General features: G+C 40.4%; 1 protein-coding gene across 1 annotated transcript; it reads left to right on the top strand.

The window, feature by feature from the left end:
- The first annotated feature begins 2,959 nt into the window (after positions 1–2,959).
- LOC121931670 (plasma membrane calcium-transporting ATPase 1-like) lies at positions 2,960–10,183 on the top strand. The gene is made up of 2 exons (XM_042469648.1): positions 2,960–3,077; positions 9,983–10,183. Exons 1-2 carry the CDS (start codon positions 2,967–2,969, stop codon positions 10,181–10,183), a joined length of 312 nt encoding a protein of 103 aa, XP_042325582.1. The 5' UTR covers positions 2,960–2,966.
- Positions 10,184–18,051: the final 7,868 nt, after the last annotated feature.

Here is an 18,051-nt window from a genome sequence, read left to right on the forward strand (position 1 = left end):
TATAACCAAGGAGAAGAATTGTGGCTCTTAGAGTTTCAACTGTCCTTCTCTGGTGGATTGTTTCACATTCATTCCCCTGGATCTTAGAGGAGAGCTGTCTCTACAAGAAAAGCAGGAACCCAGTCAAGATTGGTTTTCTCCACACAGCCTTTCCAGCAATGGCACCATAAACTCCCTGCCCTTTGAAGCCAAACTCTATGGCTCCCAAGTGGGGATGGAGTTGGAAGTGGGGTTGTGGGAGAATGCCAAAGAAAAGGCAAACCTGGCCACTGTCATTTTTTCTGGCATACAATTATTTGGACAAGAATTGGAAGTGGTACTTAAAAAAAGAAAAAAACCAAGGTGTGATGATGATAAGACATTGGAGTTTATCACAGAGGAGGGAAGTGCCCAAATTCCATAATGCAAGTGGGGTTTCAACCTGGGGAAATCCCACAAGAGTGGGATTGTTTTCAGAAGAAGTCACTGAAATGAAGCATTCATGTGAGATTGACCCATGCAAAAAGCAGCAAAATCGCCCCGCTTTTTAACTTCAGGATTTCCTTGGAGTTAAAAAGTGGCACAGTTTTGCTGCTTTCTTATGGGTGAATGTGGTGTTAATGCTCAACTCTGAAAGCAATCTCGCTCTTGCTGGATTTTCCCAGGATGTAAACTTCATTCATCCACAGGATTTGGGCACTTTGCATCCCCTGTGATAAACTTCCTAGTGTTAGACTGTCAAACTCCTCATGCTTCTTCATTTTAATACTGGAAGTATGATCAAAGAAGGATTAGGCATCAGAGCATTCCTACCCGACTCTTCAGCCATGAAGGCTCTCAGAGAGGCTTACAGATTGCTAAAAGATTTGATCATGTTAGAGATGTGAAAGGTTTTCTTTGATTATTTATTTGTTTGTTTGTTTTTGAATGGGAAGTATGCTCTCTCTCCTTCCCTAACAACTAAATCATTTGTTGATGAAAGGAAGAACAGAATAAAAACCATTAACCTCAGGAGCTTCTGAACTTTAAACCAAATGTAGATCTGACAGGAAAAGAAAGGTGTCATGCAGTTTCCAAAGCAAAACAGTTTCAAGTGAACTTCTTCTGGGCATGTTTTCCTTCCAAGAATGGCTTGCTCTAAGAATCAGAAATAAAAGACGCTGAGAAGGAAAGTTTGTTAGGATGTTGAATTCAGAGGTCTATAGTAACCAATGAGAAAATGAGGCAGGCAACTGCATTGAGTCTGGAGAACCATTTTCTGCCTTTAGGACCCTGGGGGGAATATAGGGCCTGTCAGAAGAGGACAGAACTTGATTTCTTTTCTTCTTTCATTTTTTTTAAAAAGATGTACTTTGAATATTCAAGTACACACTTTATTTGATCTTTGTGAAATTTCCCTTTGCACTTTTGCCATGTCAACCAACACTGCATACATGATTCAAGACTGTTTAGCTCCTTGGCTTAAGTTGTATTTTGAAATGGCTTATTTTATACCCAGTGCCTTCCACCCTTTTACTGAAGTAGACTCTGCACAAATACAGCTAATAAAAACATGACTTGCCAATTATGATTGCCTTGGGTTTTTTGTTCACCTACTCTACCTTGCCTCAGCCGGATCCTGGCTTGGGATGATGGGAATTGGATTCAGTCCCATTTGGAGGGCATCCGTTTAGGGAAGACTGATCTAGTAACTGACTTGAGCTTCATGAAGAGAATACTATTTCAGAAGCAGCGACTGCATGACAAGTCATACACACGTCTGAATTTTGCTCTGCTGCCCCACTATTGAAGCTGCAGGAATATCATTCTCTCTTTTATCTAGGCACCCTAGGAATGTTTCTTTCTCTACAGTTTTACTGATGCTTTTCTGACTGCTCATATCACAATATTTAGAGCAGAATAAAAAGTAGATGCCTGTGTTTGAATTGATGAGTTAGTGGTTCACATAAAAAATATGGCCTGAGCAAAAACTTTGGGAATCTCTGTAGTAATGAGTTAACTAACCAGCAATGAAAATAGATTCACTTCATTAGGATCTCTAATTCTATAGAATCCCATGTTGCTGCATAATAAGGAGAAAGACAATTCTACTTTATTATTTGTTCCTCCTTTCAACCATTTCACATTTTTACCATCTCATTCTCTCAAGCAGCCATAATTGTTCTTCAGCCAGTTCCTTATTTCTCTCTTCTTTGGAAAACAGAATTTATTATAGACATAATTGTGCATGTGGACAAACAGCTTCATTTATATACCGCTTCATACTGAACTAAGAGTGTCTAAGTGGTTTACAACTGTAAGCTAATTGCCCCCAAGAATCTGTCTACTCATTTTAGCGACCTCCTTGGAAGGATGCAAGCCTGAGTTGAGCTTGAGCCCTTTGGCTAGTATTGAACTCGCAACCTTATGGCTTTGAATGAGTGGCTGCAGTCCAGGGACTTAACCTCTGTGCCACCAGGGCTCCTGAAAGCCAGAAAAACAATTCACAGGTTGTATCTTCATCTCTAATATGTGTTAGGGTTATATTACACAATAATGCACTTCTACTAAAATTGATGATTTAAAAGAATCTTGATTTAAGCTATGTTTTAAATCATTAAAATGAAAACACACAGAGAACCCATATAAATCACATAGCTATTTGATTAAATCAAATCTTCTTTTGTCACTGAGGGTCTAAAGCATGATAAAATATAAAAAAGAATCCAAAGAATGAGCCATTTTTTGATAGATAGATAGATAGATAAATAAATAGAGGCATTATGCTGTTTAGCACTGCTAGGATGGCATGATCTCAATGCACAGAAAGACTGTTGGGATGGTGGCGGTGACAAAATTTATGATCCAACTGAGAAGCAAAATCATGCCAGCTACAGCAAAGAGGAGTTAACTTTGGGTGTCTCATGTCTCTGTAGTCGATCTGCACTGTCCCAACCAGTCAACTGAAATTCCTGAAGGAAGCGGGGCATGGCATTACCAAAGAGGATATGGCAGATGAAGATTTGGCTGAGGGTGTCGATGAAATTGACCCTGCTGAAATGGAACTTCGACGGGGACAGATTCTGTGGTTCCAAGGCCTCAACAGAATACAAACTCAGATACACTGCTGATTTCTTCTCTCCTATGGATTTTCAGCTGCCATGTTAGCTGTTAACAATGTTAGCCCTTGGACTAGTGAGGGCATATCCCAGTAGAGTTAGGACTTCTTGTCATGAAGAGGAATATGATATTCATACTGCCTGTTTGTTTCCTCATTTAATATCCTTACTTCTTATGCACAGCAATAGGTGGGGAGGGAGACTTATTTGATGCTAAAATTCTCCCCTTGTGTCTTTCAAACAATATTAGATGGTGATTTTCCCCCCCCTGATCAGTGCTTGAAAGTGCTTAGGTTTACATGGTTTGCTTCAAGGTCATTAGGACACCAAGGAATAGGCTAGAAAGAATAAACCCAGTTGCTTTGGCCTAGAATCCTTATGGAGATCCTTGCCCCACTGACATGGCCTTTAACATTTAACCTGGATTATAATGTTCCTCATGGAGGATATCTCAAAGGGAAGAAGAATAGATTGAGGATTAGGGGAAGTTGTTTGACACTGTATGTTATGGTCAAAAGGGAGTAGTCTCCCAAAATAGCAATTTTCTAGCTACGGAAGAACCAGCGTGCAGTGCAGGCAAGCCTTCTAAGAAAGATTTCAAATAGTACAAATTAATTCAGTTTTCTCAGGAAAGACTTACGAGTTTATCACACTCCTTACCTTCTGCTCTGCTCTGCTCCCATCACGTAAACGTCACCAATCTGCGATGGGAGCCTCCTTACTTCAAGTGTCAACCTCCATGAGAGGCCCTGAAAGCAAGGAGATGGTCTTGGATGAACATTTGCATGAAAATTAAACACAAGCTATATATTACATGTGGAAATTGTAATCTATGTCAACTTGAGTATAGCTATACTGTGCATGGCTAAAAGGAGGGAAAGAGATAGACTTAGATAGGTTTAATGCAAAGGATGCAAGCAAAGACTCTTACTCACCCACTGAGGCTGCTAAAGGTTGCATGTCAGCTTTCAGTCTAAAGCAGCAATATTGGCCTGTTACAGACTGCCAAAATAAAGCTGCTTCGGGTCTCTTTGAAAGTATGCTGTTTAAATGATGCATGCATCTTGAGAATCCGGAAGCTGCACCAAAGCTGCACTCCAGTGCTTAGGAATGGAGTGTGGCTTTGGCGCAACCTCTGGACTCTTAGGACCCATGCATCATTTAAATAGCATGCCTCCAAAGAGACCCGAAGCAGCTTTGTTTTGGCAGTCTGTAACAGGCCATTGTTTTATTAAGCTCTGGTGATGTCTGAAGTTAGCCCGACAGTGTCACTGTTGCCTGTCGCACACTACCTGTAACGTGCCACTGTGGCAGGTTGTTTTGGGTTCTGGGATACATATACAAATGGTCAAGGTCAGAGGTGTGCATCACTTGGAGAAATGACTGTATATGTTTTCTTAAGTGAGCCACTGCAAAGGCTTTGTAGGGGAAATTCTTCATAGCCAGCAGTGCTCTTCTTTATATTTCAGGAATGGCAAAGAGTAGTAGGTATGAGCAGACATACTGTGATGTTTGTAAAATTACTCTGATTCTTAAGTTGCTTCTTCAAATCAGTAGGAAGAGGAATAGGTGGCCAGGTCCAGTTTGTGAAAGAACAACTACACAATGGAAACTTTTGTATGCTCACTGAAAAAATGGTGCTGTCTGCTCCAGCAAATACTGTGTAGACATAGCATAGCTTGGTAGTATGTTTTTTAATGTGCAGTATGTAATGTGGATTTAAGCAAATCAGTCTTGAACCTGGAAATCAAACGTCCCAGAACTGCAGATTTTCTAGAATGCCCAATGTCTATTTTCCTTTGCATGACTTAAGTGCAGCAGCTGTCATCCTGATAAGATAGCCTCTGTCCTTCCTTTCTTTGTAAGAGGACTTTCCAACTGAAATGCAATGACTTGCTGGTAGTTAAAGAAGCAGGATGCTGTGCCAACACAACAGCTTTTCTCTGCCTGACCTTTACAAAAACTGATAGTAAGGTAAAAACTGTCTACAATTCTGATACCTCTGCATGCTGCATGTGCACTTTCTGATTGACCAACTGCTGTTACCTTATTTCTACCTTGGGTTACACATTTGTTTTCTTTTGAACATAAATCACATGAATACATATGTGACAAAGTACAGGGTTTTGTTTCCAGAAACGTAATCAAAGGTGGATATAAATATTTTAATAAATAAATGTTCTTGGTATAATGAAGGATTTACTACAGAACACCTGCATGTTATGGAGGCTTGTGGGGTGTGTTCTAGATGTACATTTTGTTTCTCCTGGGCCTGTCACTTCCTCTGTATGAATGGAGGAGATGCCCTAAAACAACAGTTTTTCCTTTTTGATTCTCCAGATATTTTGAATGTCAATTCTCAGAAGCCATAACCAACATGGCTAGAGGAGACAAACTCTAAAGCCTTTGGAGAGACAAAGGTTCCCCATCGTTGGCTGAAATAATACAATTTACAGTGGTACCCCGGGTTACGAATTTAATTCGTTCCGCCGCCGCTTTCGTAACCCGAAATGCTTCATAAGCCGAAAAAGCCATAGGCGCTAATGGGGAAAAGCCGCGATTTCGTGCGAAATAGCGCCGAAAAGCACCAAAAAATTTTTCCTAACCCGAAAAAACCTTCGTAACCCGGAACAGTTTTTTTAAATGGATTTTTTTCATAACCCGGAAATTTCGTAAGGCGGCGCATTCGTATCCCGGGGTACCACTGTATAGTCATGATTATACAACGTTATTTTAATTGAGCCTTTCCAAAGTATCTAAAGCAGGAGAGGGAGTGCAGTTTGGGGGTACATAGCCCCCCTTAGTGTGAAAAATAAATGAAGAAGATGGAAGATTTTCAACACACACACACACACACTTTTTGACTCCAAAGAGACCATATGACGTATGGGTTCCTTCTTGGAAAAATGACCTCTCTTGGCCTTAAATGGCCCTGGAGAGAACATAGCAAGAATGCTGTCCACATCCCTGGGGACATTTGGGGGCAATTTGTGTGTGTGGGGGGGTGGATGGGTCCTGCTCCCCCTGATCTGCTGGAGGCCACTATTTAACATTTTGCTCCATCCATGCAAAAGCAGATCCATAGTGAAGACAAGTTGTCATTTTTAGGAAGCTTGTTCTTCCTTGCTAGTCTTATCACTTTGTCATAATGAAAGAGAATATTTGTACAGCAGTGTACAGATACTGTTTTTGTTATTTATTATTTCATATTCTTCCTTGGGTTGTTTTTTTTTTTAAGATATAAAATAATGAAAGGGAATATTTGCATGACTGTAGTACTCCTAATTCATTGAAATGTCATCATAGATGGTTCAAAATTTGATGATGTTTTTGGTTGTTACCCATGTTGCAGCAGCCAGCTTCCAGTTGAAATTCCAAACAAAACAGGTGGAAAAACAGTACACTCCATGGATCCCTCTGGGAGTATTAACTACAGACCTGGGCAGCATCAGGTGCAATTCAGCTAGAAAAGAGGATAAGATACTGTGAGGCACAAGAAAAAAGGCAGCAAGATGGGAGCGGTAGTGCTGCTAAGATTCTTGAGTTTTTCAAAGGGCAGGAAATGAAGGAGGCTGTCTGTTATACTGCTAATAAGATTCTTGAGGCCAAAGAAGAAAGTATGAGTAGCAAATGAGAGACTCATGGGCCCCTTTGAGTTTAATTAAAAAAGTGGCATCAGGTATATTTCAGCTAGTATCTAGCTAGTTTTCCTTGAAAGACAATTGGAATGGTATTCCATTGGTCATATCACTGAGGGAAAACAAATCCAGGAGCAAAATTTCCTCTCTCTTGAAGGTTCCCATTAAGAACAGATTTTAGATGAATTAAAGGGGAGAGATGTGTGCCTAAAGTCCCCCCTTCCTCCCCCCCCCCCTTTCTGCTGGGTCAAAGAACCTTTGGTCAGTAGACTTGGCTAAAATCCATTGAAATGAACATGGTTGTCCTGGGGGAGCTGACCAAGGTGCTGAAACTAGTTTTGGGAATAGCATTCAGCAGCTTGCCTAGACTTCTGACTACAAAGCAGCATATCATCACTGCCAGAGTGACATGGGAGCCACCAGCTGTCACTGGATAGTAATGTGTTTGAAAAATGAAACGAATCAGACTATTATTTGAAATATTTGTCTCTCCTTCATAGAAATAGAACAGAAAACTATAACATAAAATATAAAACATTTTAACATAAAATATACAATATAGAGAACAGATCAAATCATTCATTTCTGTTTATATCTAGGTTAATTTCATTTAAGTTGCTGCAATTTAGATAAATTTAACTTTGTGATCATCCATCTGTTTTTTCACTCAGTCATAAAAATGTGGTTGTGAGGCTCCTGATACTTATTCCACCACTTTCCCCACCAGCCTAAATCACTTCTGCCACTGCATGTGAAGGCTTCCACACCGCTTTCCCTTTTCCCACCCCTGCCACCAATGAAATGACCTCCTTCCTCCTGTTCTTCTGCTGTGGTCACCTACTAGATACCCTCAAGGTCCTTGTGTGGCATATTATGTAATTTGAATCCCCACTGGACATTGTTAGTCCATCTTTCATCTTCCCAGAATTCCACTGCTTTTGCATCCTTTTTTTTTAAGAGTTGGGAGTTATTGGAAGAGTATTGCAGACACCCTCCGGGAGGAGGGGAAAAGAAGAGATAGTGTTAAATGAAAGGTCCAGGGTTCTTGGATTTGGAAACATCTGGGTTCTTCTAGCGCTTTTGCTTGTTTCTTATAGCTGGGGTCAGAACTATGTTCCCAGATGTCTTGTATAATGAAACCCTGGCCCCTGCCTTTTTTTCTGTGTAGTACAGCAATCTTTGATATTGGCCGATTAGCAGGGGAGTTGCAGAAGGAAAGCAGTAAGCAGAGTAAGAGGTAGATCTTTTTCCATTCACTGCATCTCCATTAGCAGCTGTCTCTTCTCAACACCATTTGCAGAGTAGAAGCAGTGACTGATATTTCAGCTATCCAGTTATCATTTAGTAGTTCTGTTTATAGTATATGGTCCATTACATCAATGCTGCTCAAGACCCCCATAAATACAATCAGGATAAAGCTACTTCCAAAATAATGTGTAGGACTTAACGTATGTATTTATAGACATACAATTATTTACTACATTTTCACAAGTGATTAAGAGTGCTGTGCAGTTTTGTTTTTGCTACCAAGTTTGGAAGATTTCTGTGATTGGAGATCTTCTCATGAGAACTGGAGGCATGACAAACAGGATTACCAGTAATGGCATTGGAGTACTGTTGCCACTGTATTGGACATTATAAATAATTGGATAGAAAAGCAGGGATAGAGAATTTCCCCAAATTACATTGGGATTTTAATTTGCTGTTGGAATGTGTTTTTGTGAATTTGACATTGCATACCAAATCTCAGTGAAAACCTGATATCATTATCTATATTTAAGGTATATATGATTAGGCTTGTCAATAGCAAGCTTTTATCACACTTTCATGTTTGTTATGTTGCTTTGTCTGGGTAAGTGTGACTTTTTCAGTAGTATGTTTTAAAAGAGAAGATGCCTTAACTTCTGTGTCCACAGTGCTTCCTTGTTATGAAAATTGATGTGCATTTTATCTACACATGACCGAGCAAACTGTGATTGCTGCAAGGGTTGAAGCAAAAAATATATATTCTTAAGTGTGCATCTGGGATTTTCAAAACAGCCAAAGAAGGCAGAGCTTTGGCACTTTGCTGCCAAACATCTATGAAGCTGCATATATTATTCTTTCTCAAGAGCCATGTGTATAATGGCCTAGTTTCCTATGGATCTTTAAAAATTCAGGCTGCCCATTTCTCACTTTTCTCCACCATGCTTGTGGGGTTCTGAAGGAGAGGATGTAATTCATGGCCAAAATGAGTCATCTCTCCTTAGGCCAGGAGATGTGAGAGCTTTCCCCTCTGGACAACACTGACTGTCCCATGAGATCCTAACTCCATCCTCACTGATTGGTGGTGAGGGGAGGAAACTGAACCTAGGGTGTGGAAAGACTTTGAAGCCATATATTTTTCCTCACTGCACCGTTTATTGACAGGAGGGATCACTATGGATGGACTGCATAAAACTAGGTGATAGGCCATGGATTCTTTTTCTTACCATAACCCAGGGACATTGAGAAGCTCCTGTTCAGTAGATCTGTAAGTGCTGTATAAAAACTCCAAAATTAGTAACTCTTCTTGGAAAATGCAATCTAGTTTCCAATCTCAGTGAGTGTAGCTTTGGAGCTCCTTAAGCTTGGGCAGCTCCCATTTACCAGCACTTGTTTCTTGCATGCTCATTGGTACATCCAGCATTATTGGCAACCTGCTGCAGTTTACTGCAGTACACAATCTCAACCATTTTTTGTGTGTGACACAGTCAACAAATTAATATTTATAAGTTTGAAAATTTAAAACTGTCACTGCCGCTTCCCATCCTAATTTTGGCTTGGAAATAAATCACACTTTGCAAGTATATGTTTTATCTCACCACTCTGAGCTGTTTTGATGGGGTATTTTGTTGTTGTTGAACACGCAGGCACACATTTAAGAATGGTTTTGCTTTGAGTGTCCATGCTTTCCAAAGCCTTTGTCTTTAAAATGTTACGTGTCTTTTCTTGCAGCTCCTGAAGCCTCCTCATAGTTGGCTGCCCCATCACACGCGTAGTGCCTCACCTCTTACCCATATGACTGTTCTGGTTCTCCATAGGTCATCTTTTTATATTGATTTTAGCTTTTTGTTCAAAAGTACTATTGTTGCTGCTGCTGCTGCTGCTGCTGCTGTTCTTGTTCTTGTTATACCTGTTGTGTTCTTCTTCCCCCTCAAAATCCGTAAGGGCTCCCCTTGGCAACTGCTCACTTTTGTATTTGGTTGTTTTGTTTTGTTTTTAATCTCATCTTCCTCTTTGGCACAGATCAAAGTGGTGAATGCATGCCGTAGCTCCTTGTATGAAGGCCTCCAGAAACCCGAATCAAAAACCTCCATTCATAACTTCATGACTCACCCAGAGTTCATCCTGGAGGAAGATGAGCCTCGGACCCCATTCCCCGATGGCACCGATGAAGACCTGGAAGCTGAAGAACTCAAACAGCAAAGTGAGGAGAGCAATCAGTGAGGTAAGTAGGTGCAAAACCAATGAATCGAATCATCTATCAATTTATTTTAACATATATACAGTCGGCCCTTCTTATACACTGATTTTTTATACACAAATTCAAGCATCCAGGGTTTGAAAGTATAAATTCCAAATATCAATCCTTGATTTTCCATTTTTTATAACGGACACCATTTTGCTATGTCATTATATTTAATGGGACTTGAGCATACACAAATTTTGTATCTTGGAACCAAACTCCAGCGTATAACAAGGGTCCACTGTATTTCTCTCTCTCTCTCTCTCTCTATCTATCTATCTTGTTCCCAAGCCGGGCTGCCCGGGCTGCAACTTACATCAGTCATGATGCACAGGTGATTGACATGCATTTTGAACCAGCGCAAACTAGTGAGGATCACAATTGGGTTAAAAAAGAAGCTATTACAAGAGGATAATGAAAAGATCAGCTATCCCAGAACAATTGACCTTTTAGAATCGATTTACCAGCATGGAGCAAAGGTGAATCACAAACCGGTTTAAATGTAAGTGGAAATGAGCCCTTGGTTTAAAACCATTTGTTTTCATCCTTGTCTCACATTAGTCCTGTTTCAGGATTCATTTTGAACCAATCTAGCAAAGCAAGGCTCACAACTCTGATCCACCAAATGCAACCCAGAACTTGGAAAAAGTTCATTATTTTAGATGACAGCTCCCAGAATCCCCCAGCCAGCCTGACCATTGTGAGGGGAGTCTGGAAGCTGTCTTCCAGATTTCCCTCCCCTAAGGTATCTGCTTTTACCAGTCTCCATATTGATCTATGGGGCACTATCTCTTAGCTCCTTCTATCCTCTCTGTTATAGTCTTGAATTCTGGGGTTCAGAAAACCCGAGAACCCTACTGCCAAACTAAAATCCTGATAGGCATCTTACCTTTTAGAGAGACAGTATGGTATAGTGGTTTGAATATTGGACTAGGACTTTAGGAGACCCAGGTTGGAATCTACACTCAGCCACAGAAAACCACTAGGTGGCCTTTGCCAAGTCACACTCTCTCAACCTCAGACAAAGGCAATAGTAAACCACCTCTGAACAATCATAGATTTGCCTTTGGGTCACTGTAAGTCAGAAATTACTTAAAGGCACACGACAATAACAGCACAACAAACCCTACCTTTCAAAAAGCTAAATACAGTATGAAGATTTTATACAACTAGAACCTTGCAGCAAAAATACTTGACCTATCCCCCCCTCCATGCATGTATTAACTTTAGCCTTTCCCCACACTTCTGCAGTCACTTGCTCTTCATGCTTGGTCACCAGTATCCATCATAATTTCAAATTTGGCACCTATCAAGGCAAACCTCTACTACTGTGTAGTCCACCATAATACTACATCTTGTAAATGCAGGCAAAAGAAACAAAAAGCCACCCACCCCCCAAGAAAAACCTTAGCCAAGTGGCAAATACAAAAGAGATACACTTAAATTGCTTTTATGGAATGGAATCAAAAAGGTTAAATATTTCTAGTTGCATCATGCCTGAGCACAATGTATAGACATTTGCCTTTCAATATGGTCAGAGCAGCTCAGCTCTATGCTTGATTTTCATCCCTTTGTCAAGAGAGCATTGCAGCCAGTGCCAGACAGATGGTTCAGTGTGTGTGTGTGTGTGTGTGTGTGTGTGTGTGAAGTTCAAGTCAACTGTCAATTTATCGTGACCCCATGAATTTACCTGGGTTTTCTTAGGCAAGGAATACTCAAGAGATAGTTTAGCAGGTCCTTTCTCTGAGTACCCTGTCCCAATATCTTGGTGTATTCCCCTGAAAGGAAAGTGGAGCATTTGCAAAACACATGCACACACATCTGGCTACAAGGAAAGCTAGTGAGGACTTACATGAAGGATGGAAAAAGGTAAAAGGTACCACAACCACAGAACTAAAAAGGAAGGCTGAGCATTACCGTGTACATTACATTGAGTCATGTGACCATGCTGATATGTATAACTGGCACTCAAACAATAGAGAATTGTTACCACTGATATGGTAATTGCAGAGGTAGAGGGAGAAAAAGTGGGTGGATCATGTGAAATTCATGGAATACTTGAGGTGAACTCAACACAGCAGAAGTATTAATCACTTCTTCAATGGTGTCTACTTTGTGTGACTTGCTTTCTGCAAGCATATTGTTCCCAAGAGAGACTTAAACATGTGCTCCATCTCAAAGATTTTTTTTTGTTTGAGTCCAGAAATATTTTCATGACATGTTTTTTACTTATTTGGCCTACGCACAAAAATATGTCTATATATGCATACCTATTACAGCCAGAGAACACACTGTGGTCTATGAATGGCCCTTTCAATGTCAGTGCTTTAGATATGTTTGTAGTTATATTTTTAAAGAAAGAAAGAAAGAAAGAAAGAAAGAAAGAAAGAAAAGAAGGGCAACATTTTTTTAGAAGTAGCATTGCATTTCAGCAATGTGTCTTGAGTGTGACTCCCTTAGAAACCAGAACTTTCAGAACATAATAACTATATTACAGTCTTAAACTATAGTTTAATTTCATAGAAATGCAAGACGTTCTTGTTCTGTTGAGAGAACGACTAGTAATCTTTAGCAGCACAATCTCAGCGAACTGCAATTCTACATTTCTTTGGAAGAAGCCATGTCAGTTTAACTTGCTTAGATCTGAAATATGTTTTATGTACTTATATTATGAGGGAGAACACTTTTCAAGAGAGTAAAACAATTGTTCTTGGATAAGACCTATTGAATGCATCTGCATGACCTGACAACCTAAAGTGCTGAAGCATGAGCAGATAACGAATCATAGCATAAGCCCTGGGCTACTTCACTCTGCAGTTGTTCATCTTTCCTTCCTTCTATTGCAACAGTACAGAAGCCACAACTGTCTTAGCTCAATAAGATTCTGGCCTACTGCATCATATTATAAATTCACTCAGCTCATTAACATTAGCAAACATACACAAACTAATAAAAATGTAGGTTTTCCCCCTACATTTTACCATGAACTCAAGAAGTTGTGTGTGCGTGCGCGCATGCGCACGAATCAACCAGTTAATTGGCAGGTGGCCTTAGGCTAGTCTGTCTTTTTGAACCTCATATACATGCGATAAATGGGATAATAATAATAATGACTTATGTTGCATACTGTATTTGTTGTGAGAATTATGTCAATATAATTCACACCAAGCACTTAGAACATTTAAAAGCTCTGTGATTACATTTATTATATCTTGTACCTCTAAGCATTTTTAGGAACCCATGTTTTTCATACTAAGCCTGGCAAGTTGGACAATAAATGGTCAAATGAAAATGTGGCCATACAGATGAGGTAAGCAACAACCAGTACTTAACCGCTCACTCAAGCCAGCTTTATGGACAGGCACACTTCCATATAATTGTTATAATTTGGTGGATATTAATACAAATTCAACTCAAGCTATTAATTACCTAATGAATTGGTTTAATAAATATAGATAAGAGAAACATTTCTTTTTCTAAAACATCTCTCTCACTATCTTCTCAGTCTTTATATAGCCAAGCTACTTATTAACCAAAGACCTTTTCCCTATAATATCTGGTGCATAAACATTAACCAAAGAAGCAATAGACTACAGCAGTGACTTCTGGCCTTTCAGACTAAACAATCTGGCAGAAAACGATTGCCTACCTGGTGTGCCAGCCTACCACTTTGTAAACACAGTAACCAACCAATTAGAATGTATCATTGTCTTTGAGAACGTGAGAAACTTACTTACAGTGTGTCAAATCGTTAATACTTACATTCATTGCTGTCTGAGCCATTTATACCTGCTGCATAAACTATGATGGCTATCCAACTCATCTGTCCACAAAAGAGGAAATTAAGAAAATCCTGTGGATTTCCTGCCTGCAAATTCCTTTCTCCTTCCTAAAATGAAAGAGGAAGATGGGGAAAATGTTGTAGAACAAGTTCTATGAAGCTACTCCTACTGTGACATAGCACTGCTGGATTAGAACACACATAAATGGGTAGTGGGTATAAACTGCAGTCACAGCGAAAACATCGCAAAAATGATAGGAAGGAAAATTGAACATTGCAGGAGAAATCTTGTTAGGAAAATGGGTTGAGGAGTGTGTTATGTACAACACAAATGAACCAGACTTTGCAGTGCTAAAATAGAATGAAAGTTTTTATTTATTTATTTAGAGTATTTATACCCCATTCTTCAGCCAAAAGGCTATCAGAGCGGCTTACATTTTTTAAAATTAGACATTTCCCTGCCTGAGGCTTACAATCTAAAAAGACAAGACACAAAAGGAGAAGGGAATGGTGGGGAAGGGGAATAAGTCCAGCAGATCTTCTCTCCCTCTGATGCTGGATGGATTGGAGGGAGGGTCTTCTTCATTTTCAGGCAAGGTGTGGACTTGGCCTGCCCATCTCTCTCTCTGGATGATGGTGGATAGAGGGAGGGTCTTCTTCTTTTTCAGGCAAGGCCTGAAGTTGGCCTGCCCATCTCTCCCTCTGGATGATGGTGGATAGAGGGAGGGTCTTCTTCTTTTTCAGGCAAGGCCTGATGGAGTTGGCCTGCCCATCAAAGTTCTCTTTGGTCCATTGTCATTTGTTTGTGAGGCATAAGACAGACTGCTTTATCACACTAGCAGGAAACAGGATTTAAACAAGAGTTAAACTGGAGAAAACCAGGAAATGCCTGAAGTTTATCACATGACGTTTCCTGGTTTTCTCTAGTTTAACTCTCATTTAAATCCCATTTGCCTGCTAGTGTGATAAAGCAGAGACAACCATACTGCTTCATCTTGTACAATGTGGCTATGCAATAACTGACACAATGCAAAAAACTGAGGAATATCAGAAACATCACTGAGATAAATGTCTATATTCTTTTGCTGTAGAACCCTTTCTTCATATTTTTAATCCACAACCAATTGGATATGTCAGGTAGTTGATGTATGAATAATGTCACCATGCATCAGCCATCACATGCCACTTGGCAGTTACGATATACCTTTGACATTAGACAAGGCACAGACACAAAAGAATGATGATGCTTCAGTGCTAAGATAGCCATCTGTACAGCTTGTCTGGACCTTAACAGACGAAGCAAATTTCCTCTGCCAGCTTGTCCTCCCTGCCATGTGTTGTCTGAAAAGCATTACAGTGGACCCTTGTTATACGCTGGGGTTTGGTTCCAAGATCCCCCGTGTATAACAAAATCCGTGTATGCTCAAGTCCCATTAAATATAATGACATAGCAAAATGGTGTCCCTAATAAAAAATGGAACATCAAGCTAAATGTATACTTTTTTGGAACATTTTCAAACCGTGTATGCTTAAATCCGTGTATAAAAAATCCGTGTATAAGAAGGGCCGACTGTATCTAGTTATGATCCTGCAACTCTTACAGAGTTGATATATTCAAATGTCTACTGAAAATGTACTGTGTACTCTTGTGTACTTTAGTGTATTTAACAGACATAGGCGCATTACAGACCACCAAAAAGTACACGCTCCACGCGTACTAGGGTTAGGAAGGGTCTTACTGTCCTAATAGCCCCCAACCCTAGCACGCGCAGAGCACATACTAAATGGTGGCGCCCGTCCACATGGGGGCTGCCATCTTGCCGTCTCGGATGCACAGCGTCCGGATGTCATGCGGCAGAAGTGACGCCACGAGTGCGCGACTAGCGCCTTGTGGCGCCACTTCTGGGTGGCAAGAAGAAGCACCATTTTGACGCTTCTTCTTAGCTGCGCCGAGAAGCCTTGCGGGCTGGCCACTGGGGCTTCTTGGCGCAGCTAATGACGGCGGCGGCAGACCACCCACTTTTGGGCGGTCTGTAACGCACCAGTGACTCTCTCTCTCTCTCTCTCACACACACACACACACGTATTTGGGCCTTTTCATACTGCACACATATAGAGCTATGATTCTAGTTTAACTGCTATGGTTCCTATGGAATCCTGGGATTTGCCGTTTTGGGGCAGGCATTTAGAACTGAATTCTCAGGCAGAGAGTTCTAGAGCTTCACTAAACTACAAACCTCAAGATTCCCATAGGATGGAGCTATAGAAATTAAACTAGAATATAGCATTGTAACTATGTATTGCGAAAGACCCCATGTTCATCTGGTTGTGACAATTTCTATACATGTGTTATTTTCTTGATTTGTGCCCTAGTGCTAGAATTCTATTTAATCCAAGGAACAGATGAAGTGTCCAGTTTGTAACTGGGCTGCTTTATTACCCATATAGCTGTGTGAAATAACACATGCATGTTCACTTTGTGTAACCATATAAAAGAAGGGTGGGGACCCTCTTTCAGCCTGAGGGCCACATTCAATTTCAGATACTTTTCAGGGCAGGGGGCACATTCCATAGCTGGGAAGGGCCACAGGCAAAAAGGTTGGGCTGAAAAATTCTGACATACAGTTTATAGGTCTTACTGCCAAGCATTAAGCCTAGGAGAGGCATTTTTGCCTTTTGAAATGGCGGTGGGGTGAAAGGGAAGCATATTACAGGGATCTAAAAAAGGAGCTCCTCCTCTGTATGGAGGCTCCACAGTCTGGATACCTGCTTTGTGGGTCATGTGGAGATTGCTGCTCTTCATAAGGAGAGTGGTGACAGAAGGGGTTAATTTTTAATCTATTTTTATAATGCCTGAATACAATTAGTACAATTGCATACGAATTACATATGAATAACTATAAGAGTACAGATTAACAAACTGTATATATGTATCGGTATGCAAAGGGATTTTGTGGCACTTTTGAGACTAACTGTGCAAAAAGTGTAGCATAAACTTTCAGAGATTAGATGTACTTCCTCAGATGCAGACTAACATGGCTGTGGAGTTTATCATATGGGAGGCAAAGCGCCCAAATCCCGTGGATAAATCCTGTGGATATCCTGCAAAAGCGGGAATTGTTTTCAGACACATCAGGCTAATTAAGTATTAACACGACATTAACCCATGCGGAAAGTGGGGGAAATTGTGCTGCTTTTTACTTTTGGGAAAATCCCAAAAATAAAAAGTGGCACATTATTATTATTATTATTATTATTATTATTATTTACAGTATTTATACCCCACCCTTCAGCTCTAAAGGCTCTCAGAGCAGCTTACAATTATTATTATTATTATTGAATAGACGGTTCTCTGCCGTCAGGTTTACAATCTAAAAAGACATGGCACAAAAAGATAAGGGAATGGTGGTGGGGAAGGGGATCAGGTCCAGCAGTTCTTCTCTCTCTCTCTCTCTCTGAGGCCTGGATGGACTCTTCTTCTTAGTTCACACCAGGCCTGATGGAGTTTGGCCTACATCTCTCCCTCCATGGCCGGATGGCGCCAGGTGGACTGGAGGGAGGGCTCTGCTTCTTAGCTCAGACCAGATCCAATGGATTTTGCGACTTTCTGTATGGGTTAACGTTAATGTTCAATTAACCTGTCATGTCTTCGGGAAATTTCTGGATTTAAACCTTGTTAATCCTCAGGATTTGGGCGCTTCCCTTCTGTGTGATAAACTCCTATGACTCTGTACATGTATATGTATTCAGAGATAGCCGTGTTGGCCATGTAGCAAATACACTGACACCCAAAATTCACAAAATTGTGATACCTTTATGCGGCCAACCAAAATGCACAAAATATATGATGCAAGTGTTTGAAGCTTCACTGGCTTCTTCATCAGGCAAAAGAGTTAAAAAATCATACATGAGAAAAAAATTATAAAATGAGGATATTAGTCTAAGGTCTGCATTTTCTCAACAGTGGTGCCCCGGGATACGAATGATCGCGTTACGAAATTTCCGGGATACGAAAAAGTTAGATTGGAAAAAACTGTTCCGGGTTACGATATTTTTTCGGGTTCGAAT

The sequence above is a fragment of the Sceloporus undulatus genome, chromosome 5, assembly GCF_019175285.1.
Source record: "Sceloporus undulatus isolate JIND9_A2432 ecotype Alabama chromosome 5, SceUnd_v1.1, whole genome shotgun sequence".
Taxonomy (NCBI): Eukaryota; Metazoa; Chordata; class Lepidosauria; order Squamata; family Phrynosomatidae; genus Sceloporus; species Sceloporus undulatus.